Raw genomic sequence first — 26,197 nt, 5'->3', positions numbered from 1 at the left:
ATGAAGAACAATGAGCACTATTTCAGCTTTACATGACTGTTTTGAGTGACTCATCAGTAAAAGCAGCTGCAGCAATGCATGGAATGAACAGAAGTTGGCAGGGGGATTATTTTACCAGTCTTCCATTCCTGGCTGCAGATAAAGGTGTGCATGCACTGGCCTCAGCCTCTGGATCACGTGGATACACAGGCGCTGGAACATCTGCAAAGAGAGCAGGGAATGAGCTGCACACCTCCAGTCCTCCACAAAAAGATCACTGTGTCACTCCCAAGCAAAGATCTTCTGTCTCCAAGTCCCACTGCCAGCTCCTCACAGGTTCAAAGATGGAAAGACAAAGGTGAGATCGTATTTTAGCAGCAAAACCAAAGCTGTTTTTTAGGAACAGATCTCATGGAGGAACCCTAAACCCAGCCTTTAATATTGGTGTGCACAGAAACATGACTCTACTTTTCTCCTTCTATCTCTACTGTCTGAAACATCTTGATATCTTTGGCAAGATTTTTTTTTTAATTTTGCTGCTGGCTCATATGAATTCTTGTGAAAATTTGAAGGAAATTCCTTCCACTAATTTTTATTTTGTAAAGCATTCATGAGGAGACCTTGCCTACCTTGCACAGAGCTTTCCCATGAAATATATTCTTTTACTGATGTATTGCATCCAAAAACTATGTAAGGGTCTGCATGGAAATATCACTTTAATAACCAGAAATCCAACTGAAGAATTCAGGTGACATAAAGTAACTGTAAAGTTTATACCTGAACAACTTGCAAAGAAAGTACACTTGTAAGTGACACTATTAACAGCTGGGTTTGTGAATGTCCAAATGCTACTAATATAGGGTTTTTTAAAAAACATATTTCCAGAAAAGGGTATTAACAAAGCTTTGTGGCATAATATTGTAGAATTACCTCTACCCACAAAAATTTACTTCAGAAATTTCAAATTGGAGCTTTGAGGAGTACTGAATGTAAACAGTTTGATTTCTTTTTTGTTTTCTGACAAGCTTTGAGGAGTACTGAATGTAAACAGTTTGATTTTTTTTTTTTTTGTTTTCTGATGGTGGAGCTTGATGAACTATTGTTGAATTAATTCAGAAAACCCCCAATTTTTTAATGGAAAATGTTGAGATTTGTAGAGATCAAGAGGGAGTCACAGAACCCTTAATTTGCATCTACTGTGATTTAGTGATCCTGACTGTAGAGCTATGCTGGGCTGTTTCAAACAGTAACACTCCCATGGCCAAATATCTTCAGACAATTACAGGTATTCACTGAAACTGTCAGAATGACAGCCCAGAACTGTCTGCTTCTGCTCACGGCTCAAGCAGTCACCTGACTTGGAAAGGAACTTTTTTCTTACCTGCCTCACAATCTGATTGGGACACTTTATTAGAATCTGCATTGGCCACCAATCATCATCAGCCATTCGATCCAAAAACCACTGCAGAAGATACATACTGTGTTAGTTTTGTTCCACACTTGCTCTAGTCCAATCTTCTTTTTTGCATGATATTAAAGTCTGAAGAGAAATCGATGTTACTATTATTAAGGAATAGGCAAGTTTTAATCCAAGGGAAATCTAAAATGTCTTCTGTGCATGAAGGAATAAAGAAATAAAGATCAATAGCAGTAAACAGCAATATAAATTTATATCTGGTATCTTCTTATCCCTGTGCTCTGCATGCCATTAGAAAATTACCTGGAAGAACACACTTAACCTGCAAAGTGATGTCAGCAGCATAAAAACTATGCTTACAAAAAAGCATAACCTGAAGAATCTTGTAGAAGAGTGATAGGATTAAACAGAGCTTCTCAAGTTAGATCTCTTTTGCATTTTAACAAGTGGAAAAGCCTCATGGCCTCCAGAGACCCAGAAAGTATAAAACTAACAGGGAATGACTCATTCCAAGTCAGACTCAGCAAATAACACAGCTCAGTCTTCTCACTCCCAAAATTTTGTTTGAGTCACAAGGAAAGACAGTTCAAAGTGAAGAATCAACGTTCTTACTTTTAATTGTATTTGAGTATTCTTTACTACATTAAATGTCTTCACTCAAACATCTCAGGACTACACCCCACTGAGACAACTATACATCCAAATACTGAATGTCACATAATTTATCAACTGTGAATCAATTTATAAAAGCATAATGGATTTAACTCCTTTCTACTGAATAAAGTTTAAGGCAGGACACAGTCCTGCCAGGCTCCTTGTACATTTAAATTATCACAGAAACACTTTCAAAACTTTTCTTCAGCATCTCAAAATTGCTTTCAGCAAGACCACAGCAAATTCTTTGTCTTTCCATGTCTCTTGTGTGAATTAATTTCAGCAAGTCTTCATTACACAAGTCACTATGTAAAAATTAATCAAATAAAGAGTTTGTGACACTGGCTCTCTCTTATTCCAGTGACAAAATGATTTTGGCCTGTGGTCTCAACAGAGGTTTCTGCAAATAAAAGCTAAGTCATTCCCCAGGATCTGCAGGAATCAGAGAGGATGAATTTCATCTCACAGAGCACAAATATACCAAATACAGCAGTTCATAGTCCAAAATATTCCAGGGATACGAACCTCCAGGAAAGTTAAACAATATATAGAAAGTTGGTTTGTACTTTGCTGAGTTCCTAAGTCACTTACTTCACAAGCTGCCTGACTGTTATTAAACTGTTTTGTTAACAGTTCAATCCACTGAAGCATTGTAGGCTGTGAAAAGAAATACAGGAAAAACTGTAACTTCAAATAATGAATTCCAGCACAACCTTTAAACATTTCTAAATGGTTCAGTAAAGCGCCAAATCTTAAGAATTATTAATAATAAACATTTTATGAATTAATAATACATTGCACCTACAGAAAATACCAGTCTATACATTTTTACATTACATTCCACTGTGCAGTGCTCACTATAAATGTGGTAAATGACACTCTAAACATGAACTTTGCATCATACATAGTAATTTTACAGCTCAAAATCCCACTTCTAAAATGGAAAGTACAGATCTGCTTTTCACTAGATTCATGCAGCTACTTAATGAGAATTTACAAGTAAATTGAATACCTTTTCCTTTGAATGAATAAATGTCTCTAGTACAAAGGAAGTGCTTAACTGGAAAAAAAAATGGCACCATTAATTTAGAATGCATGAATTAAAATATCAACAAGGAAATAGTTAAGAGAAGATGAGATTCTTTGGAAATCCTTACCTTTGCTGTCATCAGAGAAACCGCTTTTGGATCTGGTAGTGTACTTGGGATGCTACTACACAACTGCCACATAAACCTAGAGTCAGTAATTTTATTTGTTAATTAAAATAAACAATGATAATCTGCAAGAAGAAAAGAAGTATTAATATTACATTTTAAAAGAAAAACTTACCCAAAATATGTATGTTCAAAAATGTTCTTGTCTTGAAGGAACTGCATATTATCATGCCATATCCACTGAAGAAAAAATGCTACCATCAGATACAAGAAAGCAGTTTACTTCACTACTTAAGCATGATTTTAAAAATATTTAAATGATTCCAAGGCTAAAAGCCACAAATTTTTTCTGTATGAAATACTATTTCTGAAAGCACTTTCTTTAGTTTAAAGAATTGGCTCAAAGCTGTTTTATCCATACTAGAGTGAGTATTGGCTGTGCCTGCCATGGGACTGCAGAACAGAGCTTCAAACCTTCTCCTCTTTCTGTGGCCTAATTTTTACAACTCAATTATTCACAGTTTTGGGCTAAAATTTGGAGAACAACAAGTTTAAAAAGAATCACAGCTGAAGTCTAACCCAAAGCTTGATGAGCTCTGAGAACTTCTGATAAATTCCTAAAGAGTAAAATTTGGATAAATTCCTAAAACCTCCATCATTAAACCAGAACAGGATTTCTGCCACGTCCCCTGTTCCTCTCTCTGAAGTGATGTTTTTGATCACATCAATTCATAGTGATTTTCACAGCAATATAGTTTAAACATTTAACTCCGATAAAAACCTATTAATATTTTTAAGACCAAGAAGGATAAAAGCATGATCTGATTTGCTGGCTAGGAATGAAGAGACATTTTCAATTAAGAACCAAAAATGCCACACTTCTGGCCAGAGGGAGCAGGGACATTAAATTTTCCAGGTGGCAAAAAGAGATTTACAGCATATACAGGACAGCAATGAGGAAACATCAAAAATTCACATAAAATGTAAATCCCAATTCCCTTCCTATCCCATGACCATCTCCTCAGGAGGACAGTGAAATGAAAGGACTGCCACCTTAGTGATTTAAATTATTTTTGCTTTGCTATATTTATTCAGATTTCTGATGTGTTTAGGGCCTCCTAGAGTGTTTTAAAATTGGTGTTAAAACAAATCAACTTGTACCTCCAGCAATTCTGATGAAACATCAAATTTGTAGTCTTTGCCATTTTCCTCCTCTGGCTCCATCCGTTTATAAAACAGCATGTAAGCACTGTGTGTCTTGGAGAAAAAAACATCTGTATAATTTTTGCTTTGAGAGAGAAATCATGAAATCAGAAATATAATCACACAACAAGGGTTTGGAAGAGAAATACCTTTTCAAAGGAGAAGTCCATAAACTTATCAGTAACAGAATCATAAGTTTTTGTCTGTCAAGAAGAAAGCAAAACCATTAATTACAAGTTTTTTAATGCTTTAGTTTCTAACAGCTTGTGACAGCTCACTTGCACATTTATTTCATAATATTTATGAGGGTTGCTGACAATTTAGCTCTTGCTCAAAGCAGTCCTGTTTCTTTTTTTCTTCTCTGGCCTCTCTGAATTTTCAAAGCTACTATGCAATACTCTTCCTCCATCCCAAGCAATTTCCTGGCTCATCCATCTCACTGACACCTCTTCTTTAGAGGCATCTAGAGGTATTTTATCTATGTGCCAAACAAAGGAATTTTTTGGTTTTATTTCAGCATATTGTCTTTCCCAGACAAGAGAAGTTGTCTCATGCCCAGGACTGCTTTAGTAAGATACTGTGTTATCTATAATGTGCTTTATATCATGTACACAGCTATAAATAATGATCAATTCAGGCACAACCTGAGAACATTTGAGTGTTGTTTGTATTAATAATGTGTAAAATATTCCAGCTGATGTCACAGGCAGAGACATAAGGCATAGACAAAGATCAAAATGCCCCTTTTTTCCCAGAATACACCTAAGCTTGAAGTAATGATTCCTTCATCAATGGTCTGAGCTAAGCAGCCACCCCAAGCAAGGATTCCTAAATCAGCTCCAGACTCACTTTCTAATACCTGAATAAATGGCATGATAAAAACCAGATTTAGTAAAGAAATACCTCTTGTTTGCAGAGACACTTCACTAATTAACTTTGCTTCATTAGTAATACCTGTACTGTACTTCTGACAGCTTCCTTTTAAAGCCTCATACAAACACCTGGGCTGTAACAGGTTGTAACAGATACTGGAAGAGTTGAACATGACAAAAATGCAGTCCCAACTTACAGTCATTTCTCCACCAAAACATTCAGAAGCAAGCTGGGCAGAGTCGAAGGGTTTCACTTCAGCATCATTGAAAAGGTACCTGCAAGGCAGGAGGAGGCTTTGAACCAACTGCTGCTCATCTCCAGGGGCAAATAAACCCTCAGGAGCCCTCCAATGACTCCTCACATTGAAACATTCCTATTCATTTCTCATGTCTTGTTTAGATCCAGCAAATGAAAATCTGGTCCCAAAGTGACTTCCTTCCAATAACACCAAACAAGGAGGCACCTCTGGGATCCCACTGGAGCAGGGATTAGGTCATGAGCTGCTTCTGTTTCAGAAATGTTCTGGCTGTTCTACAGAACAGTAAGAGAGGAAACCTTGTCTCCCATGCCAGGGCTCCAGTGAGAAATGGAGATACCACATCCAAAAATAGCAGGCAGAGTGTGCCCTGCTTTGTTCTGTCTCCCTCCTCCTTCCCATGCCCATGTCCCTCCCCTTTCCCAAATTCTCCAGCCAGAAGAAATGTAGCTGGATCCTCATCCAAGGTACCAAGCAGATTTCAGGAAGGACAATCCAGGAAATCTTTTGTGCTGCAATAATTCAAATCTAGTCCCATCAGGAAGCAATCCCTGGCTGTGGTGAGGCCAGCACAGCATTCCCTGCCACCCCTGTGTCTGAGGGACCACAAAACCCTCCTGGCTACTGATCTGTAGGCCAATAAATCAATATCCTTACAACTAGCAAATTCCAACAGCTGTGCTTTCCAGAGGAGCCTGCAGGATGTATCCCCTATATAACTGCACCTAACAAAGCCAGTAAGATTTAGTTATTAAAAATATGGAAATATAAATGGCACAGCTCACCACTTGTTGTTTTTGTAAGCATGAGGATTGACAATGTCCCTGATAAAACTGTAGTAATGCCCCCCATCTGCTGTTCCTGTGTGAACTGTCACACCAATCAGGTCATACTCATAACTCTCAGTTTCCTTCAGATATCCACCATCTTCCTTAAAACCTGAAAGAATTCAATACCATATTTAATCAGTTATTTCCTAACACCCAAACTTCAACATCAACAACAAACTGGATGTAATTATCTGCAATTCCTCTCATACTTTACAAAAAACTATAAGATTAATTCAAATTAAACAGTACTTGAAACCAAAAATTGGCCATTATTCTTATGTGAAATACAGTGTGTGACTTTGGGAATACAGATTGATTAAAGCTATGTTTGATTTTATTTGCTTCTGTTCTGTATACAGGAGGTGAATACACAAATAAATACACAGTGCATAACACAGATAGAGAGACAAAGCTAGCTCAATCCATTTTACCTTCTTTCCTGTCATTTTTCCCCATGAGGAAATCTTCAGTGTAGGGTGTCATGTCCAAACGTAAAGGGAATGAAAAATGGGTGTTGACTTTCTCCTTCATCATGGTCACCATATTAAATGTATATCTCATGGTGTTGAAGCTTAAGATACGAGGTAGTTTCTTAAAACATGCCCTGAAGGATCACAAAGAAACAAGATTTTAAAAAGCTTAGGAGGGTGAATTATATTTTCACAGAGATTTTAAACATTTATTTCAAGTGTAACATTGGAGATCTGTTGCTAAGACATAAATATAAAATTCAGCTCTTACAGTGCCCCAGAGCAGGGCAGACTGACTGCAGCAGGAAGGTCAAATTTAGCCCATTAAACAATTCTGTTTATGCTGTCACTGTACCTTGGAACAAACAGCAAATTTACTCACATGGCAGGAACCAGCTTTCTAAAATAGTATCATAAAATAAGCCATGAATGAACTCAACAATGCAAATCCCCTCACTGCAGGGAGTTACCATCTTCCAAAAGACAGAGGCAGAACATCTCCTGCATTAAATCTCATAAAATTTGCAATAATGACTTCCAAGTAAGTTACTCTCTCACTCATGTCATTTAAAACAACAAGGTTTTCCAACTCTAACAAAGGAATTTCTTAGCTGCAATAACAAGACAACATAAAATTTTAATTTACTTTCTCTTTAAAAGCAGACTTTGAAAAACATGGAAACATTTTTAAAGCTACAAATTTTAATTAGGAAATTCAGGGTGACATGAAACCTAAGCAATTATCCTGCATAATGAGCAACCAACCAACCTCTGAAAGCATTTAGTATTTAAACCCAGGACTAATGTCTCCAAAGGTGCTAATTTCTGGGGTTTTTTTTAATTAAAAAAGGTCATGAACATTTTCCTGTGTCTTTTGCTAAGATACTTTGGATTCTCTGTTTTGGAAATTTGATTTCTTTCTAATTTCTGCTTTGCACAGGGATCCTTACAGGCCTACATGATATAAACTGAATGAAGAGCAGTCCTGTTCCACCTAAAGGATCACTGTTATTCCAAATGGAATTGCAGGGATTTACTAAACAGAAACATCAGGAATATTTATTTCTTCTTGGCCACACCTTTTCTCAGCCCGCACTTTCTTCCCACAGTGAGAACACGTGTACATGTTGTCACCTTCCAAGGTATCTTTAATAGTTACTTCATCAAGAGATTCCTACATGGAAAAAAAAACAAAAAAGGAGTTTACATTTATCTTGGAAGTTTACATCTTGTGCTTACATGGCCTGTTTTCCAAACCCTTCCCTTTCAATCTTACTGAGTTTAATTTAACATTTCGATAAGTTATGAAAATAAAAGCCCCAACATTTTTTACAGAAGAGCACACACCTGAACTAAGAGAAGAGCTTGAGAGGAAAAACAGTTCCTAACCCACATACAGAATTAAGGAACCAACTCTTAAAAACGGTACTCAATATTCCAAGCTGTCTCCAAGAACTCAAATCTGTTAAATTCAAATTTCAACTGTGGGAATAATGGTTGTTTAAAAAGCTTGAAAAAGCTTTAAATTAACTTCATAAGCAGTAGTACTTGCAAATGTTGAATCTTTTGACATTTACAGTTCCTATATAAAATGACCACAGCATGGTTAAAACAAGTAAATAGGGATTACTGAGTGTAAAACAACAGCCAATGGCTATTGTTGGCTCCAGCTGATGGCACACAGCAGTGAAAAGCTGAAACTAAATCACCTCATAATATCAACCTCAAAACACCCCAAAACTGGAGTGCAGATAAAAAGCACTGACATCTTCAAGTGTGTGGCAGTGATTTATGCCCTTTGTAGCTGAGATCTGAGACTCATCTCAGCCTGGCATTACTTACATAAATATTCTTCATGTCTGCCACCTGGCACCTCACCGTGTAGAACTCCTCAGCTGTCTGACTCACATGCTCACAGTCCTGAACAAAGGCAACAGAAAAACAATGCAATCGCTTTTTTTTTTTTTTGAGAAGTTAAGAAATAATTATCTTTAAAAGATCAGGCTAGAGAAGGAGCACTTACCAAAGAAACGACATTGTTTGTGATAACACCTCCAAACAAACTTTTCACTGTGTTTTTCTGTGAATGAAAGAATAAATACATTCTGTCAAGGCAATCTGAGCAAATCCCTAAGTTCTCAAGCTCCCTTTTGCTCCCTCTTAATAACTCACCAGTTCTGGAGACATTTCTTCTATTTTTGTTATTAGGTCAGTGAAGAACTCAGTCATGTCTTTCTGCTCTCCAGTGTTCAAGGGCTGCTTATCCATGGTGTAGGTTTTACAGAAAGGCCTTGGGTTGTAGGCCTTACATTCACTTTCCTTTGGATAAAAGGCACAAAACAAAACCAAATCAACCCAAATCTTTTTCTTTTCAAGTTACACTGATGTACCACACACACATATAGGAATATCTGTTTTAAAAAAAGACATCTTTTACATACAATATGTTTATTAGGCAGGATAATTTCCAAAATGTTTAAATGTTTCTGCTGAAATGCAAAGCAGTTTTTAACTAATTGATAACCATTATCATGCTACCAGTGAGTAACATATCATTAGTAAAAAAGTATTAAAATATTTAGGAAATACTTCATAAAATAAATCATTAAAATAAAGTATCTTGGCTGAAGATGTGACACGTGCAATTTCTGCATATCTGTTCAGACACAAAATAAAATGTGAGAACATCAGCTTGTATTTATGTATTTCTGGACATTGCTGACTTAAATCTTGCCAAGTGCTCAATTCTCATTCAGACTCCTCTATGTTTTCATCTAGTTTTCAACAGGATGTGTTTAGCCAGAGAAAAGAATGTGCAGCATAAAGCAATTCTTTAGAACCCATCCCCATTCCACTGCCTTGCACACTGGGAATGCAGGACTCACTCACTCTGATCTCTTTTAAGGATGTACAGCAAGACAGCACCTCCTGTAAATATTGCCTTTTTTAGAAAAAAGTCTTTCTTCAAGATTTAAATAATGGTAAGTCCTGCTATGACTTTCTGTTCCTCTATTTTTTTCTGCTTAAGTGAACACCCAATTTAGTAATTTCTCTGATTCATGGGAGGCATTACAAGTCAAGACTTTTTCCCCCATCTGTCTTCAAAGTGATTGTGAATTTCTTACACAAAACCAGTGTCAAGAGACTCAACTCTCCTCAGGCTTTTTCATTATTTCAGAATTTTTTCAGTGTTTTAACAGCAGTGAACACCTAGCAAGTGCTTCAATTTTGTTTGGTCCTGGAATCTCAAAATTTTGCTTCATTTCAGTGGACTAATCTTTAAATATTGGAGCAAGGAAAATGCAATGAATAAGAAGAATGTATTTTATTTTATCAGCAGGGAAGCTCCACCTCCCCAACACCTTTGCAATTTATTGAACTATGTACAAAGAACCTCTAAAATAGGACACTTTCCAAAACACCCTCTTTCACACCTACCATTAGGTATGTAAACATCTTCTGGAGTTCCAGCAGAGTGGTCTTGTGTTTCATATCTTCTGAATACTATCAGAAATTAATAAAAGAAGACTTGATCTTTTTGCTTATTACTTTCCAAAAACATACATTAAAAAGATGCAACATCCAAATAAAAGCCCAATTACTTTATTATGGACCATTAAGAAAAATGACTGTGTACAGGAATACACAGTCTGTTATTTTCTATTTAGAACTTTTATACTTATTTTACACTTCTTTTGTAACCTGAGAATAAAACAACTCCACTTTCTAAAAATTTATTGCAGGTAGGAGCTTTTGGGGAAATATTAGAAAGTATTAGTGGTTTTGGAATATTTTTTTTTAATTCAAAGATGTTGTGAGGGCTCTGAACAGTCCTCTCCATAACACATTTCCTGTGCAGACCAGCAGCTTCTTTTATTTAGCTTTTTATTTGCATTTATAAATGGCAAATCCAGAAGTTACATGGCAAGTACCAGCAATGAACAATAACAGAAGATTAAGAGGTCACTGCCAATTAGGGTGACACACATTCTGTGTGCCCCGTGATGTCAGGGACCAAAATGATGCTTTCTCTCTTACAATAAAGAGATAAAAGTGATAACATTGCATTTCTGGATGTCAACCAAAGTGTGATAATTTACAGGACCTGCTGTACTTCTGGTAGCATGAGATAACTGCTCTGGGACTTGATAAACATTCATGAAAAAACATTTCTTAACAAAATGACAAATCAGCAGTTAAGAAACAACAGACAATTCACATAAACCCAAACCTGAATCAAGCTACTTGAAAGCAACAGAAATATGAGTTTTAGAACATTTTATTTCAATGCCACCTTAAGAACCTACATTAAATATTTAAGGAAAAAATCTCTTCACTTCAGACACCAGCAAAAGCATCCAACTACACAAAAAGCAGACTAAACCCTGAAGAAATATTCTTGATCTAGATGTAAGTCTTAGAAGCAAATCTGTATTTTTTTCAGTATTTGCACGGATTCTGAATGTGAATTTCTATCCAAGCCCACCCCCACTCACCTTTGCAGTGAAAATTGCTTGTCTGGCCTCTGGGATCATGTACAACTGCTGAATGGTGGAGGCCAAGTAACACGTGGCTCCAAGGTTGGTTAAACCCACAAACCTGCACTCAGCACGAACGTCATCGTGGGGCCAATAATCCCACTTGTAAGGTGCATGGGAAGCTGTGAAAAGCAGCAATCACACAGAGGGAAAACAGTAAATTCAGAGTGCAATTTGCAAAAATACAAACACAATGAAAAGCTTGATGTTCACACTAGTAAAATGTCACTGGTTATGCACTGTACATTTAGAGGCAGGAGCCAGACTGTGCCTGATCTTTAGGAAAATGGATTATATATTCCTCAGGAAAATCTTTAAAACCTCCTGCAACACCACTTTGGGCTGCAAGGGGCTCTCTGTGCTCTCCAAATGTCAAGTGAATCAGACTGAAATAGCTATTTTCTTTTCCTCTAAGCTTTCTATTCCTCTGAATTTCACAACAGATGCAGGGATGGATTTCTTACACAGGGAGGCACCAGACAAGTTTGGCAGGGCTGAGTGACTCTTTCATGAGCCTTGTTCTGATATGGCTGCCAAGAAATCAGAAGAATGGGAAAGGTCTTCTCATCTGCCAGTCAGGAAGATGGTAACCAGCTTAGACAATCTTCCTTGGTATCCAAGAAGTTGGACACAAACCCTTGCAATGCATCCAGCTTTGCTATTCATCCCCAAAGATGTCACTCTCTGAAAACACAGTGTGTCCCACAAATAATTCAATACCTCTGCTCAAGTATATGTTCAGATAAAGAGGAAAAAGAATCCCCAAAAATAGTCTGCATTTATTTTACAATCCATAAAAGCTATGTGGGGTTCAAGACTTAAAACTTTAAATCCTCAATTATTTTGTCACAGATGAAAGACTCATTAGGGATTCTTCTCAATCCACACTATCAAGACAGAAATTCAGGAAATATTTGGCATCCTCACATCTTCAGAGACCAGACGCTCAAGATTTTCTGTTGCACAACAAATAATAGCTGTAATCTTCATTTTGGCATTGGCACCAAAACAACTATTAGCCCTGAAGCTCCAAGGAGGGAAGAAAAGAGCTTTAATTCTCCTGTTTCAGCAAACCTCAGTGGTGTGACCTCAGGTTACCTGGGCTGGTCAGCCAGTTGAAACAAAGCTCCCCTGCACATTTCACCTCCTAAAGGAGGTCATTAGGCCGGCAGAGTAATCCAAAATTCCCTCCCTTAACTGCAATCCCTAAATGACAGCATCCTAATTCACCCCTTCTGATGTTAAGGACTCAGCATCTCTCCCAGCCTAGAGCTCATCAAGCTCTAATTGCAAAGCAATCAGTTGACTCCTCTGTACTTCACAGAGCAGCTGGGAGGATCTTCCACCTCCTTCCATCTGACAGAGAGCATTCAGGAATTTGACAAGGACTTTCTCAGGATGACCTTGTGTTCCCCACCCTGGGATTTTTTAAGTGACTGACTTCATTTGTGTAATAAAATTTTTCCTTCTCCATATGGATCTTAACTAGAAAGGCAAATTTGAGGCTCGTTGATGTCGATCTTCTTTATTCCTCACTGTTGTTATAGAAACCAGCTTTTTCTCAGGAAGACATGGGGAAACTTGAAACCAAACTTGCAATGTTCACATTCTATTTTAAGCAAACTAAAGCTGAATTTTTTCCTCTCAGAATGACCATGCATTTCTTTATATTCAACCTTCTGCTGATGATCCTGCTCCAGTGATAACACCAGACATGATCTTTAACTTGCTGGAAAGTGAAGCACCTCCTCTTTGAACTGAAGGGTTTTATCACTCTTTAAAGAAGCAAAACTCCAAAATATTGCAAGAAATTTTATGAACAACTGAAGATACCTAAATCCACTCTTCAGTGAGACCAACCTGAAAGAACTGTGTGCCAAGAAAACAGATTTAATACTAAAGACAGGATGCAAATTTCTAATATTTCCCTTCATGTTTCTTCAAAGAAGGATGGAGGGATAGGCCTAAGACTAAGGTTTTTGAAGACTAGTAAGATTAAAGGGATAACAAAGGGGAAAAGTCCAGTTTCAACAATCTTTGGATCAATGGATCCAACAATGGAATAACAAGCTCTTAAACAAATGAAGTATCACAAGTGCTGTATTGGGTGCACATCACAGAAACAACAGCACTGTGCCAGGTGTAATAAAATTAACATTCATGCAAATGAGAAATGCTGGATATGGAGCAGGAGCACAGAGCAGAGGGTTCTGGAGAATTTGGGATGAACAAAATCCAGGGAAGAGTGTTTGCAAGAAAGTAACAACTGTGGTAAATGTTACAGAGGAATTACTGAGACTTGGAGTGAGGAAAACACTGATTGTTAAAAACAAATGATTGCACCTGGAGAGACAGAGACAACCTCAGCAGCAGATAATGTGCTCATAGCAAACATAAATATCCAATATTTTCATAAAATATGTTCTTCATAATATTTCTTCTGAGCACAGGAGACCTTGGAAGGCCCCAGGCATAAGAGAATAGAACACAAAGCATCATTATGATCAGTTTTCTCTTTTGCTTGCTGAATTTTAAGGCACTAAAAATCAATTCCACAGATTATAATAAATTACAGAACCTCAGGTTAGAGAAATTTAAACTGGGCATTTGAAAGGAAATCTAGCTAAAGCTAAAAATGCATAATGAGGATTTGCAAACCAAAGATAAAATATTAACTAGCTTGAAATATTGGTGATTTCCATATTATACATAGGAACTGTGGCTCCAAAAGGCAGGAAGCATAGAAGCCAAGAGGCACAGCAAAACTGCTTTATGCAGATATCTGGGTACAGACTGCAGTCAACTGCAATGATACCAGAGGCTCTGAAAACATGAGAGGTCTGCTCAGAACTCCAGTACCTCCATGTGGTTTCTACACTTTGGTTTATGTATAAATATTTTATGGGTCATGTTAGAAAGGAAAAAGGGAAATGAAAATCCAGCACAAGAGGATGAAACGTGTAAAATCCAGTGTTACCTGTGTGTACCTGTCATTTAAGAGGACCACACATATTCTAAATAATAATATTTAAAAACAGGTGATATGGAAATTATTATGGGATTTCATTTGGTAAGTGAGGAAAAGATGCCAACACTTGTGTGACATTACTCCAGGTGACAGGGGATAAACAGCAGAGCTATGAAGTGAAATTCCCAGAGCAGAGTTAGTGGCCACAAAACACTCCCAAGGCTCTTACACTGCATGTGCTGTGCCATGACCCAGTTGTGGAGCAGCCTGTAGTTCTCCACTGAGCCTTTCACCATTTCCACCAGCAAGTCATAAGCAGCAGCCCTGGAGGAGTGGGACTTGCACTTGGGCTGTTGTCTGTCCTTCAGACTGGGCAGCAAGAACAGGAGGTTGAAGATGTCCCTCAGAAACTCCTGGAAAACAGTTAAATTGGCACACTGAGCAGCCTGAATGTATTCTTAAAACATGAATCATATCAGAAATTTTCTAGGAACTTTTGAGACTTTGTGGACCTCTATCATGCAGAACTTTCTGACCTGAATACAAGTTCTGAATCACAAATGTCAACAACTTACAGTGCATAAAGTCCAATGTAACTGTATTACAGTCTAAAGAGGAACATGCCAATTAGAAAAGAATAATAAAGTATGATTGGTTTTATGATTGATAACTTGACAAACCAGACATGGATTTTCAGTAACTTTTAGGACTAGTTTCTCAAGCTTTTCTTAAGCTTTCCATACATCCAAGCTACAAAAACCTGACCTTTGCACACCTCTATTTTAATTTCCACATCCTCCTCCACACTGCATTCTGTGAACTGAATTCTTACTCTAATTTAATCTGCAACCTCTCCCTAAGTTAAATACACTTATCCAGTAGAACAACAGAAGCAGTCTTTTCAAATGCTGTCAGCAATGTCACATTTGGACAATCAAATTACCTTCAGGGCTGTTTTATGGCAACAGAATAAACAGACAAGAGAAAAACAACATCATTAGGCACCAGGGCCTATTCTTCAGCTGAAAAGGCCAAATAATAAGTTCTGTAGAGCCTACAGAAAAAGAATCAATCTGAAGTTGTTTTTACACACAATTTGCCCTTTTTTTAAGACAATGCAGTTCTCAAAGATAAAATAAATAGTTTTAATAGAAACAAAACAGTTTTAATATAAACAAACAGTTTTAGGATAAATAAAATAGTTTTTTAGCAAACTTCCCCTGCTTCACCACTTTTGCACCTTACAAGCACAGGTGGATTGTAATAATCTTGTAACAGATCTCTGCCACTGCACAGGTGTGGAACTTTAACTGTTAATTTTAGATCAGACTGCCCAGGATCTGGTCAAAGTCAGCTGTTGTTAAGGACTTAAACCAGATAATGCTGATCAACAGTAAAAACATTTAAAGACAATAAATTAAAATAAATAAAACTTCAGGGGTAGAAGAATTCTATCCTGGAATTACACAGAAAGGGAAGGAATTATATGTGCTCCTTGTTAATAAAGGAACATGTGTGAGTTTGTCCATCATCCTAAGGCTAGAAATATGACAAAATTTCACATATTGAGCCCTGCAATCAAAATGTGGTGGAAAAGGAACTACTTTGATCTCTCAGTGGTCCTGCAGTGCCCTCCTCACCTGGCCTTCTCGAGAGAACTTGAAAGGTGGTTTGTGCTTAATGACACTGGTGGCAAGGCGCAGCAGTCCTGTGAGCCCATCATCCTCTACATTCCCATCCTGATGGTCCAGGATTTCCCTGCTGGATATGCACACACAGGGAGAGAAGGAATGTCACAGCTCTGCCCCATTAACAGTGACCCCAGTGCAAATTCCAAGGGACACTGCTGGGGACATTGCAAAGCTCACCTCCGAATGCAGTCAGCAAGGTGCCTGGCCAGTGCATCCAAATCAAGCAGGGTTGTCTGATTCAAAATAAAGAAAATGGAATACAAATGGGAAAGAATTATGGACTTCTTTTGGAGGAAATGTTATTACAGCACACAGAAAAACAGAGATAATTAAAACTCATTTTCAGGCACGCTCTAAGGTAAGTTTTCTGATTTATGCTAAGTGGCTGTTAACTGAATTTAACTCTTTCAGCTTTAATCAAATACTTGATTAGCATCTCCTTGGAAAACACTGGAACTATCAACAGTGTAATTACCACAGATAATTACACTATTCCCATGTCTGTGACCTTCAACTAAGTTCACTTTGTGTGTTACAACAACCCCCCTTTCTTGACCCTACAGAGTCACTACCTGAAGCTTCAAGAGCTACTAAATACACATCAGAGTAAACTGGGAGATGGAAAACATCCAAGAGCTGCTCACAGCAGTCCATCAGAGCTTAAGAAAAAATGTCTGAAGACACAAATTAAAAGCAATAAACGTTGATAAGAATGCCAGGCAAACCTACCTGACTTGCATCTTTGACATGAATGTTATCAATCAGTTTGCACAGCAGCCAAAAATACTCCTTACAACCAGGTCGCAGCACAGTTTCCTCTTCATAATCCTCTATCTGTGGAAAGAAATTGCTTTTGTTCTGAAGTAGAAGCCAAAATAACTGTATTAAAAAAGCACAGTGAAGCCAGTAACTGTGTTACAAGAGAATTGCTTTCTTCAAGCCTCTAAGGTAAGTATAAGAACAATGTATTTCACAATGGTAACAGTGTGTGCTCTGTTTTTCTTCTACAATATTTATTAATTTTCTTGAAAAATTGTCAAGATGTTCTGCCAGACCTGTAAAAGATTTGTAGAATAGTGTGGAATTCATCCCACCCACTGCAAATCACAAAAATATTCAGGATTAGACTAGACACAACATGAAAAACCTGGGCTGATTTCAACTACTAAATACATTTCTAATGTTAAACTCTCCTGAAAAACAGATAAATATTGCAAAATTATCAGTAGATTGTTTTATTTTAAATATTTTTTAAAATATCTGTGTATGTGAACACTGAAATTTAAGAACAAGAGCACTTCCCAAAAGCTGTACTGCATTTCTCCAGGCACAGCCAAGCTGTACATTACTGCAGTGCCACAGTTTAACCATTTTTGGAAAGTTTCTGGAAACATCTAAAGCAGAAGTCTTCATATCTCTGTGTATCTGAAACAGTATGTCAGACACAACAATAATGTCCTAGCATGTTTAGTTTTTATATTTTATGTATCTATATTATATAATAAGTAAAATTCTATATTATAGTAAATTTTATATTTTTATATTTTTATTCTTTACTTTTTAAGATTTTTTTTTTTTACTTTTTAATATTAATTTTAAATTTTTTACTTTTTTTATATTAATTTGAAATTTCTCTTTGAGAAAGCCTTGTCAGTTCTCCAATTCTTACCCTAATTGGTTTCAGAGCTTGAGCATCAGGGAGAAATTTTAACAAGGTTGATGCAGCCAGCAGCAGAAAGGAGCGGTTGATTGAGTCTCCCCCATCCAGGCCAGAGAGAGACAATTTGTACAAACCATTGCAGGACTCGTGGCGAACTGCAGTCTAGGAAAAATAATGAAATTACTTGATTACAAACATTCTCTGGAAGATTTTTTTTCATTTGAATGTTTTTCTTTCATAGGTACATAAATTCCTCTCATAATATCTAAGAGGTTATGAGGGTTGAATGTGTCTTTCTAAAACAGGGATTACAAATAAGGTGCATTTAAACCGCTTACAGAAAAATGCTAATTATACTGTTGTAATTAAAAAGATTCTTTGTGCCCTGTGTTTCAAGTTATGTATTTTCCATGGGAATGATTGCAGTGACTAGAATAGAAAATATCACATCAGGCAAATGACGGAAATCTGTGTGAATCCTGAATTTACCCTCGCTCTTTCATAAGTACTAATTAATTTACTTTCACTAGAAAATCAATTTTCTTCTTCCTTTTATTAAGAAAAATATCCACCGTGTGATGAAGCTTTGGAAGTTTGCACTCTCTCATTTCCAGGGATTTTAAGTGGAGCCAGGCTGTAAGCTTTTTCTGTGCTTGAGTAATAAAACAACAGATAAGAATTATCCCATCACCTTGCACTTTTAAGTGATCACCAGCAAATACAGAAAATTCTACTGTGAATATAATTGATGCAATTTTTAAGCCTTTATTCCATTGAAGCCTGTAGACCATCTTCAGTCTAGCTTTAGTAAAACATTAGTCTAGCTTTAGTAAAAATTTGGTCTAGCTTTAGCAAAAAAATTAATTAAAGCTAAACCAATCTTTGGTCGTGACAAAGATTTTTGTATCAATTCTCATTCACCTCATTCTGTGATTCTAATATAGAAAAATAAATAGTAAAAAAAATTCTAATAATGCAAAAAAACACAATGGGGAATACATTTCAGCTAATTCAAGTCAGGACTTTGTGTGTTACAACAACAACAAATTACCCAGAAATTTCAACAAATGACAATGAAAAAATGAATTCAAACAGAAGCCAAGGAGAAAGGTGAGAGTTTAAAACCTGGTTTGCCACTGAGCACAGGTGCCACCTTCCAGTGATCACTTCTTACCCAGCACTGCAAGGAACTGAAACACATCTTGCCCCTTTTAGCAGGAAAACACTTGTCCTGGATGGAATGGCAGCCCAAAGGTAATGACACTAATTAGGAATGCAGCAAGCTCCCCATTACCATACCTCTGGAATAAGCAGGGTGAGTTTCTTGAGCCAGTCTTGCAAATGGTCACTGTCAGCCAGACTGGATTTCACCAAGGAGCAGCAGTGAGCCCAGCTCACCAAGAGCCACATGGAATAGTGAGTGACTGCAGGAGGAGGAGAAACCCCACTGTAAGCACAGCAGAGGCTTCTTCAGCCCAAAATGACATTTATTTCAGTCACAATAACAGGCAGGAAAAACATTTCTTGTCACTTAGGATACAGAAAACCTCAGAGTTTCACCAACATGTTGATTAAATATTGACCACTGTACTGATGATGACCATCCAATTAGATTAAATATTACCAGTGAGGGGCACAGTATTTTCCTAAATCTCTACTTGACCTGTGAGCTTGTGCTTTGCAACACATCTTCACATTTATTTGTGTTTTGTACCAATTCCTGTGGCCATGTATGTGTTGCCTCTAACAGAAGTTCCATTGCAATCATCCTGCAGCCCCCAAGTAACTTTGGAAATTCTCAGGTAGTGTCTTTGCAATGAAATTAGAATGACAATTTTGCAGTGCTTCAGACTCCATCCAGTGTCACCTTTCCTCTGGTAATAAGGCCAGCATGCTTTCAAGGACTACACTTTCAAATACCCCATTTTTGGAAGGAATTATCAACAGAGAAACCATTCTTCATCTTTCATTATTTAGGAGAGAGACTGCCAGCAGCAAGAGCCCAAGCACAGACCTATCACATGAATGGCAGCAATTTCTTGGGCCAATATCTACTGGGATTTATTTCGAGTAAACAAGGCCTGAATACCCAATTACAGATGTGTCCAAGGGTGCCCAGAACAGCTTTTTATGGGATAGGACCCCACCTGTTTTGACAATGAAGCATTTCCTCATGGAAAATTTTTAAAAAGCTGCTTTTGGAATAGGGTCTAAATTTAATTTTTCAGGTGCAACCAGAGTTTATTCTTGGTAGCCTTCTCATCTTCCACTTAACCTCCACCTGAATTTCCTGTTTTCTTTTTTGCAAAGTGTTACATTTTGATAGGATCCTGCCTGCATACCTCTGCCATTGGTTATTACTGCAGGATAAACTGCAGTGTGGGACTTGTCTGAATTTGCTGCTCTCCTCATTGATGCAACCTGAGCTGAAAATTCTCACATGGAATTTCTGCCACAAGCCCAATAAGAAATGTTTTGGCAAGAGGGAAGCAGCTGAAAAACTGAGTAGAAGATGCTTCCAATCACTGCCCCAGCTTCACTCCCGAAATAAAACTGAATTTTCTCCTTTCCTAGTCTTGGATAAAGTTTGGGGATGAGGGGTAGGAGCAGGAATGGGGGAAAATCCAGATGGGATTTAGCCTGGAAAGAGGACTGGGAAAATCTCAATGAGATTTCAGCCAGAAACAGGAGCAGGAAAAACCCAGACAGGAATTCTCTGGGAAACTGGATTTCACCTGGAATTGGGCTTGAAAGAAAACCTGACAGGATTTCTCCTGGAATTAGGACAGAAGGAAAACCAGACTGGATTTCCCCTGGAACTGGGACTGAAGGAAAACTGGATCTGGATTTCTCCTGGGAAGTGGCTCAGGGAAAAACCTGGACTGGATTTCACAGAAAATCCAGATTGGAGGGGCAGGAAAAACATGGAGTGGATTTCCCCTGGAAAGTGGTTTGGGGAATAACCATGACCAGATTTCACCCTGAATCCAGACTGGGGAAAAAACCCAGACTGCATTTCACTCAGAAACCAGGGATATTTCCTTGGAGTAAAATGATTTTCCAGCATTCCAATGGTGGAATAAATCCAAATAATAAATTATAATCAATTTGCCATCCCTGTTATTAGTTCCTGACACAGCTGTTTTGCAGCACTGACCTTCATGCCTTGACCTGTGATCAGACTGAGCCTTCAACACCCTGATGGGAAGAAGAGAAAATAATTTGAATTTTATCACAGAACATACCAGATTAGCACTCAAAAATACAAGTACACACAAGGCACAACACAGTTATACTCTTAAGTAACCACTTGGAAAATCATTCATCTTAAAAGGATTCACTGCTTGCAGTATTCAAAAATAGCAACAACAATAAAACTATGAAAATCTTCGTCACCCCCATAAAGCTTTACTGACTACAAGATTAAAAGCCAAGGAGAAATACCCACACAGCCCCTTCTTTATTTTATCCAAAACAGAGATGTCAGAGCTAAGAACTGACCCACACAGAAGAAATCTAGTTTTCTTCATAAAGGAACCACACTCTGAATAAACATTTGCAAACTTTAAATGTTTATATTTATTTTCTTCCATTTTCATTAATTACAATAAAAGGTTATGAAATAAAAAATATAGCATATAAAATTTTTTTGAATTTTTCCTGCAACTCAACTAGAGGTCAAAGTTAAGCACACTTGCAGACTGGAAATGTTCTGAATGTCCTTAACAATGTTTTAAAAATATGGTAAAACAATTATCCATCACTTGGAATCAATTCTGCAACACCAATGTAGCAAAAACCTGACCTCCCCAGCATCAGTCTGCCTGCCACAATGCAGCCTTACACAGAATTGCTTTTCTCAGGACAAAAAGGCAACAGGACCAAAATCTCCAATAGGTCAGATTTTGCCTTCAGTATCAGCAGGATGGGAAAAATAAGTCAAAAGTGACAGACAACTAAGCAACATGAAAGTGAATTTGTTTTAATTTCTCCTTTACGCTGCCTTGAAATTAAGAATGCTCTGGAGAAAACGAAGAAGGGATTTTGGCGTGAGAATTTAAGTCATTTATAGTTCATACATCCATGCCTTACACCCTGACCACAGAGCCCTCACCCCTCTCCTCTCTGCCACTGCAGGAGGTGACTAAGAAAAGCAAGTCTACACCTCTGGAGCTCAGTGTCTGGCTGGCTGTCAAGGGGAGCACAGCTGGAAGAGCCCCGGGGTCCTGACTAAAGCAGCGATGAAATGCGCACACTCGATCAGCTTTATCACAAAAATAAGAAGATATTGTACCTAGGTGCCAAGTTGTCATATGTATAAGCAACTGACATAAGTCGCTGAATCAAACTGGTTCCCTGGACAAGTACAAGAAACACCTTTAAAAATTGAAGTCGAAAGAAAAAAAAAAAAAAAAAAAACAAGTTAATATAACAACAAGCTTTTCGATCTGTTTTTTTAATTATACACACTGTGTGAATCTAAATAAACCCACCTGTGCAGAGGAGGAAGGGCCAAAGGCAAATCACAGCATCTTCACAGTTAACAATTTACTGGTTTTATTAAAGCAGAGCTAAAATCCCATGTTTCACTGACTAGGTCTAGATGCTAAAATTTCATTCTCTAAAGAAGACAATTCAACTGAATAGGAAAATCAACCATTTATTCAATCCTTTTAGTAAAAACATGGTATTTTTTTAAAGCATAAACTACTCACAGCCTTTTAAAAACCTTAGGCTTGAGGAGACAGGGCTCAGGATGAGGTTGGACACTTAAATTTTGTCTATCTCTGTGATCAACACATTTTATTGACTAACCACTTTCTTCAAATATTCATCTTTAGCAAATCTGACAGACTACACAAAATTTTAAAATCCAAGTCTGAAGAAAATCTCTAAAATATTTAAATATCAAATCCACAGCAATCAAAAATACTAATTGATTGACAACAAAAAATTTAAAACCAGTCAGAGAAAGCAACAGCACCATTTACATGTTCAAAAATTTCATACATCTGGTAAGTTCCCTGTATGACAGTAGCCCTGGTGATTTAGGGATTTGTTTTGTCAAAAATGACTGGTATTTATAGAATAGTTAAGGTCTTTCCAGGTATAACAAAAGGGAAGTTTGGCTCCAGCTCAGAGCTCAGACCTGCACTTTTTGGCAGTCACAGTTGGTCCTGTGCCCAAGAAAGTCAATTTACACTGGATGTTCCCCTGATGCCAAAATATCCCATGTGCTTGGCCTGCCTTAGGAAATCAGCATGCAGGAATCTGGCAGGAAGGTTCACAGCTGCAGGTAAGCTCACACTCACTCAGATATCCCTAATAAAGTTATTTTAGTGTTTACTAAAGGAATCCAACACGGATTTAGCGAGGACAAGGGCAGCTCAAGTTATAAATGCAGGTTAATAATTGTAAAAAAGGACTGATCAATTCAGGAAACAAAATCTACGAAACAGGGGCAAAGCACTGGAATTCTGAATTCCCAATTAATCTGTTCATCAATCACCAAAAAACACCTTTTGGTTGCCAGGTTTAAAACTATTCCAATACTTTTCTAGAGAACAGCTAAGAGATCAATTACATTACTGAGATCAATCAGTACTACTAACTTTTCCACTGCACGATTTTATTACTGAAGTAAGGGCTTCACATGTCCTCCTTTAGCAAAGGAGTTGTTTGCTAGAGCTCACAGAAGCTGTGTGTGTCTCCTACCTCTGTCAGCCGGGGGATGTGGAGGCCCTTGACGTGGTCGCTCGTTGTCTTCCTGGACTTGCCCGGCCACGTCCTTTTCCTGTGGCTCTCTGCTACCCCAGACCAGGCAAAGACATCGTGGTAAGCCAGATCCAGGTCTGAGGGATCCACTGCAAACTGGCAGATCAGCTTCAGCAAGCAAGCAAGACAGTCCAGCTGCCACTGGGGAGGGGAGGGAAAAGAAATCTTCAGTTTTGAGGGGTTTATTTTACACGTGATTCAACACCTGCTATGGAATTTGGAACTGAAAACCTCAGCAAGGTATAAAGGAGAAAAAAACAGAAGTAGCTTGAATGTAGCTCAAACTAATGATAGAATAATACTGAAAAAGATGATTATTAGTCATTCTTATAGAACATGTTCATTATCAGCACCACAGGCGCTATGCTAATTGTCTCACTGACAGCAAGGGAAAATGGTATTTCTTGACCTCTTAGACAAGGGAAAGATAATTAACAGATTACTGCTCTTAACACAGACAAAACTAAATAACTCTCCAAATAACAGCCTTCCCTAAAATAAGCAGAAAAAAAGAGCAAAAATAAATAAATCCTCCATTCTTGTTTGGCTACTTTTGACTTCTTTAAAGAAGTATGATCTGTTACAGTAAAATCAATGCAGTTGCAATCATTCCTGAGGAAGGAACCCAAGTTTTTACCCTCTAAGGTCCCACAAACCACAGTTTTAAGTTCTACAATTTTAAGAATAGACAACCCTCCCCAAAATCCATAGGGAAAAAGGAAGGGTAGTTTTAAAACATAAAAAAGCAGAAGTATATGTATACTTGCTTTTTTAAAATAAGCTCTTCCAGGAATATAAAATATTCCCAAAAAAAAGATGTTACTACATAGACTCTGGTGATTTCAATCAGAGAATGGATCTATTTCACAACAGAAAAGTAACTATAACAAAGGCTCAAAGTATTAAAAGTCTTTACAAATGCCAGGAATTCTTCTGGAGAGAAAGGGTCAAAGAACACCTACCACAGTCCATGATTCCTGTTCCTTAGGCTCTAGGATTCCAGAATTGAAAATTTCCAGTAACTGTTGGAGCCCTCCAGCAGCAACAAACTGTAAGTATATTATGGAATCAATGAGAGAAAAAGCAGATACAGACATACCACTAAGATCAGTTAGATACCAACCTAAGCTTCATAAATTAATAAATAAATTATAAATTATTCAGCTGGATACTTTATGAAAACAAATGAAATAATTGTACATGGCTACCACAAATTTACAAGCCTGGTAACACAGAAAAACTTGCAAATGTTACCCCTAAATTTGAGGTAAAAGATTTTAGGATAGATAATATTTTAAATGGTTTTTAATTCTACATTTCTCTTGAAAAATTGTCTTAGGTGTCATGGAACACTGTAGGAAAAACAAACCTTGCAGCTCCACGTGTTTTTACTGTTTTCTATTTGATCTTCACTTGAATCATCTGAGTCTGGGTAAAGATCACTGTAACTGCCCTAAAGATAAACAAGAATAATTGTAAAAACAGCTCAAGAATTGTAATATTATAAAACAAATCATCAAGATATGCTTTGGTTCAGAGAAGCACGGAGATTCTGCGCAAGAAAATTACCGTAGATTCACGTCTTATCCTCCTGTTGGGCTTCCCCAAAGCTTCAATAATCTCCAGGGCATACAAAAGTTTATGGGCACTTTTTATTCGCAGAAGGTCCTTCCAGCTAAAGCCATCATTACCCTTAAAAGACAAAAAAAAAGATAGAAAACAGTTAATACAATTATTTGTAATGTTCATCTATCTAAAAATTCAAGGAGAGGATTTTTCAAGTGGCACGGACAAATTATTTGGGGTTTAATTTCATCTGTTATCTGAAAATTAGACAATTTCAAGCAGATTTCTATACATGATTAACAATCTGAATAATGAAAAGGCAACATTATATGGTAAAACAGACACAATTTTACATTAGAGGAAAGCAAGTGTCACAAGGTAACAGCCACCAAAATTTTGATGCATGTGTGCATAAAAAGCTGTAATATCTAAAATCTGTTAGGATGCAATTTTAACCACTTTTCAAGAGGCTGAATAATATTTTCTTCTGCAGGACAAGAAATCAACTGTGCTTCCAAGCAACCCATGCTATGAACTGAAGAACAGAGTAGAAGAGTATCACTATCACAACAGCCACAGTGTCAAAGCCAGGCTGCAGCTGAAGGAACTGCTCTTTCCATCCAAGCAAAAAGATTGTGATCATTAGTACTGACTACTCTTTTAATTTATAAAATAAACTTTGAAAATAAATGATAAAAACAAACTTTGGGAGCTAAGGTGGTATCTCTGTTTAGTTTTAGATTTATTAGGTTTACTCTTGTCTCAGCACACTTAACAGATTTACTACATTACATTCCTATTTGTGGAAATTTCAAGTAAAGCACAGGATGCTAAAAAACTCAAGTATAATAGAGATAAACTTTGTTCACCTGCTCATCAGAAATATTCTGGAATGCCTGCAGCATATTAGGGCACGTTGGTAGGAGCATTAACAGTTCCCAGACACGTCTGGATAAGTTTTCTGCATGGAGATGGAGCTCTTCACACCTTGCACTCTGACAAACCAAACCAGAACCATTCTTACTGTGAACTTATTTGAGAAAATGACATTTCAATGCCCAGAAATTTATTTATTTGTAATTAAGCTGTTTCCTATCTAACAGCTAAATCTGTAATTAGGACATGATGCTTGAGGTCTCAACTTGCAAGAAACTAAGTTACAT

General features: G+C 37.3%; 1 protein-coding gene and 2 long non-coding RNA genes across 15 annotated transcripts in view; 2 read left to right on the top strand and 1 right to left on the bottom strand.

Annotated features, from left to right (window-relative positions):
• USP34 (ubiquitin specific peptidase 34) overlaps window positions 1–26,197 on the bottom strand; it is a 111,919-nt gene that overhangs the window by 20,220 nt on the left and 65,502 nt on the right. For 8 of the 12 annotated variants that reach the window (XM_041417170.1, XM_041417176.1, XM_041417174.1 and 5 more), the window contains exons 30-59: window positions 25,904–26,029; window positions 25,038–25,160; window positions 24,838–24,921; window positions 24,431–24,517; window positions 23,409–23,609; window positions 21,988–22,070; window positions 20,851–20,891; window positions 18,993–19,117; window positions 17,703–17,855; window positions 16,763–16,867; window positions 16,211–16,266; window positions 15,983–16,103; window positions 14,572–14,755; window positions 11,333–11,496; window positions 10,275–10,340; window positions 9,009–9,155; window positions 8,860–8,916; window positions 8,679–8,756; window positions 7,916–8,010; window positions 6,798–6,970; window positions 6,322–6,475; window positions 5,477–5,555; window positions 4,557–4,610; window positions 4,366–4,461; window positions 3,380–3,444; window positions 3,208–3,283; window positions 3,063–3,110; window positions 2,576–2,707; window positions 1,361–1,441; window positions 116–201 (exon numbers count right to left, since the gene is read on the bottom strand). In XM_041417170.1, coding sequence (XP_041273104.1) covers window positions 116–201; window positions 1,361–1,441; window positions 2,576–2,707; window positions 3,063–3,110; window positions 3,208–3,283; window positions 3,380–3,444; window positions 4,366–4,461; window positions 4,557–4,610; window positions 5,477–5,555; window positions 6,322–6,475; window positions 6,798–6,970; window positions 7,916–8,010; window positions 8,679–8,756; window positions 8,860–8,916; window positions 9,009–9,155; window positions 10,275–10,340; window positions 11,333–11,496; window positions 14,572–14,755; window positions 15,983–16,103; window positions 16,211–16,266; window positions 16,763–16,867; window positions 17,703–17,855; window positions 18,993–19,117; window positions 20,851–20,891; window positions 21,988–22,070; window positions 23,409–23,609; window positions 24,431–24,517; window positions 24,838–24,921; window positions 25,038–25,160; window positions 25,904–26,029 — 3,140 coding nt within the window. The remainder of the gene's footprint in view (window positions 1–115; window positions 202–1,360; window positions 1,442–2,575; window positions 2,708–3,062; window positions 3,111–3,207; window positions 3,284–3,379; window positions 3,445–4,365; window positions 4,462–4,556; window positions 4,611–5,476; window positions 5,556–6,321; window positions 6,476–6,797; window positions 6,971–7,915; window positions 8,011–8,678; window positions 8,757–8,859; window positions 8,917–9,008; window positions 9,156–10,274; window positions 10,341–11,332; window positions 11,497–14,571; window positions 14,756–15,982; window positions 16,104–16,210; window positions 16,267–16,762; window positions 16,868–17,702; window positions 17,856–18,992; window positions 19,118–20,850; window positions 20,892–21,987; window positions 22,071–23,408; window positions 23,610–24,430; window positions 24,518–24,837; window positions 24,922–25,037; window positions 25,161–25,903; window positions 26,030–26,197) is intronic. The other 4 variants (XM_041417175.1, XM_041417178.1, XM_041417182.1 and 1 more) reach the window with 1 other exon arrangement.
• On the top strand, window positions 7,851–16,752 carry LOC121342623. Of its 2 annotated transcripts, none has more exons than XR_005953586.1 (3): window positions 7,851–7,978; window positions 9,615–9,817; window positions 16,597–16,752. It is a non-coding gene; the product is annotated as an uncharacterized LOC121342623 (long non-coding RNA). The 2 variants fall into 2 exon arrangements; XR_005953587.1 differs by lacking the exon at window positions 16,597–16,752 and adding an exon at window positions 15,881–15,991.
• Window positions 16,844–20,796, top strand: LOC121342622. Its single transcript, XR_005953585.1, has 2 exons — window positions 16,844–16,981; window positions 20,004–20,796. It is a non-coding gene; the product is annotated as an uncharacterized LOC121342622 (long non-coding RNA).

This window comes from Onychostruthus taczanowskii, unplaced genomic scaffold (genome assembly GCF_017590055.1).
Source record: "Onychostruthus taczanowskii isolate IOZ18803 unplaced genomic scaffold, ASM1759005v1 scaffold55, whole genome shotgun sequence".
Taxonomy (NCBI): domain Eukaryota; kingdom Metazoa; phylum Chordata; class Aves; order Passeriformes; family Passeridae; genus Onychostruthus; species Onychostruthus taczanowskii.
The sequence above is the reverse complement of the archived record's forward strand: the minus strand, read 5'-3'. Positions and strand labels throughout refer to the sequence as shown.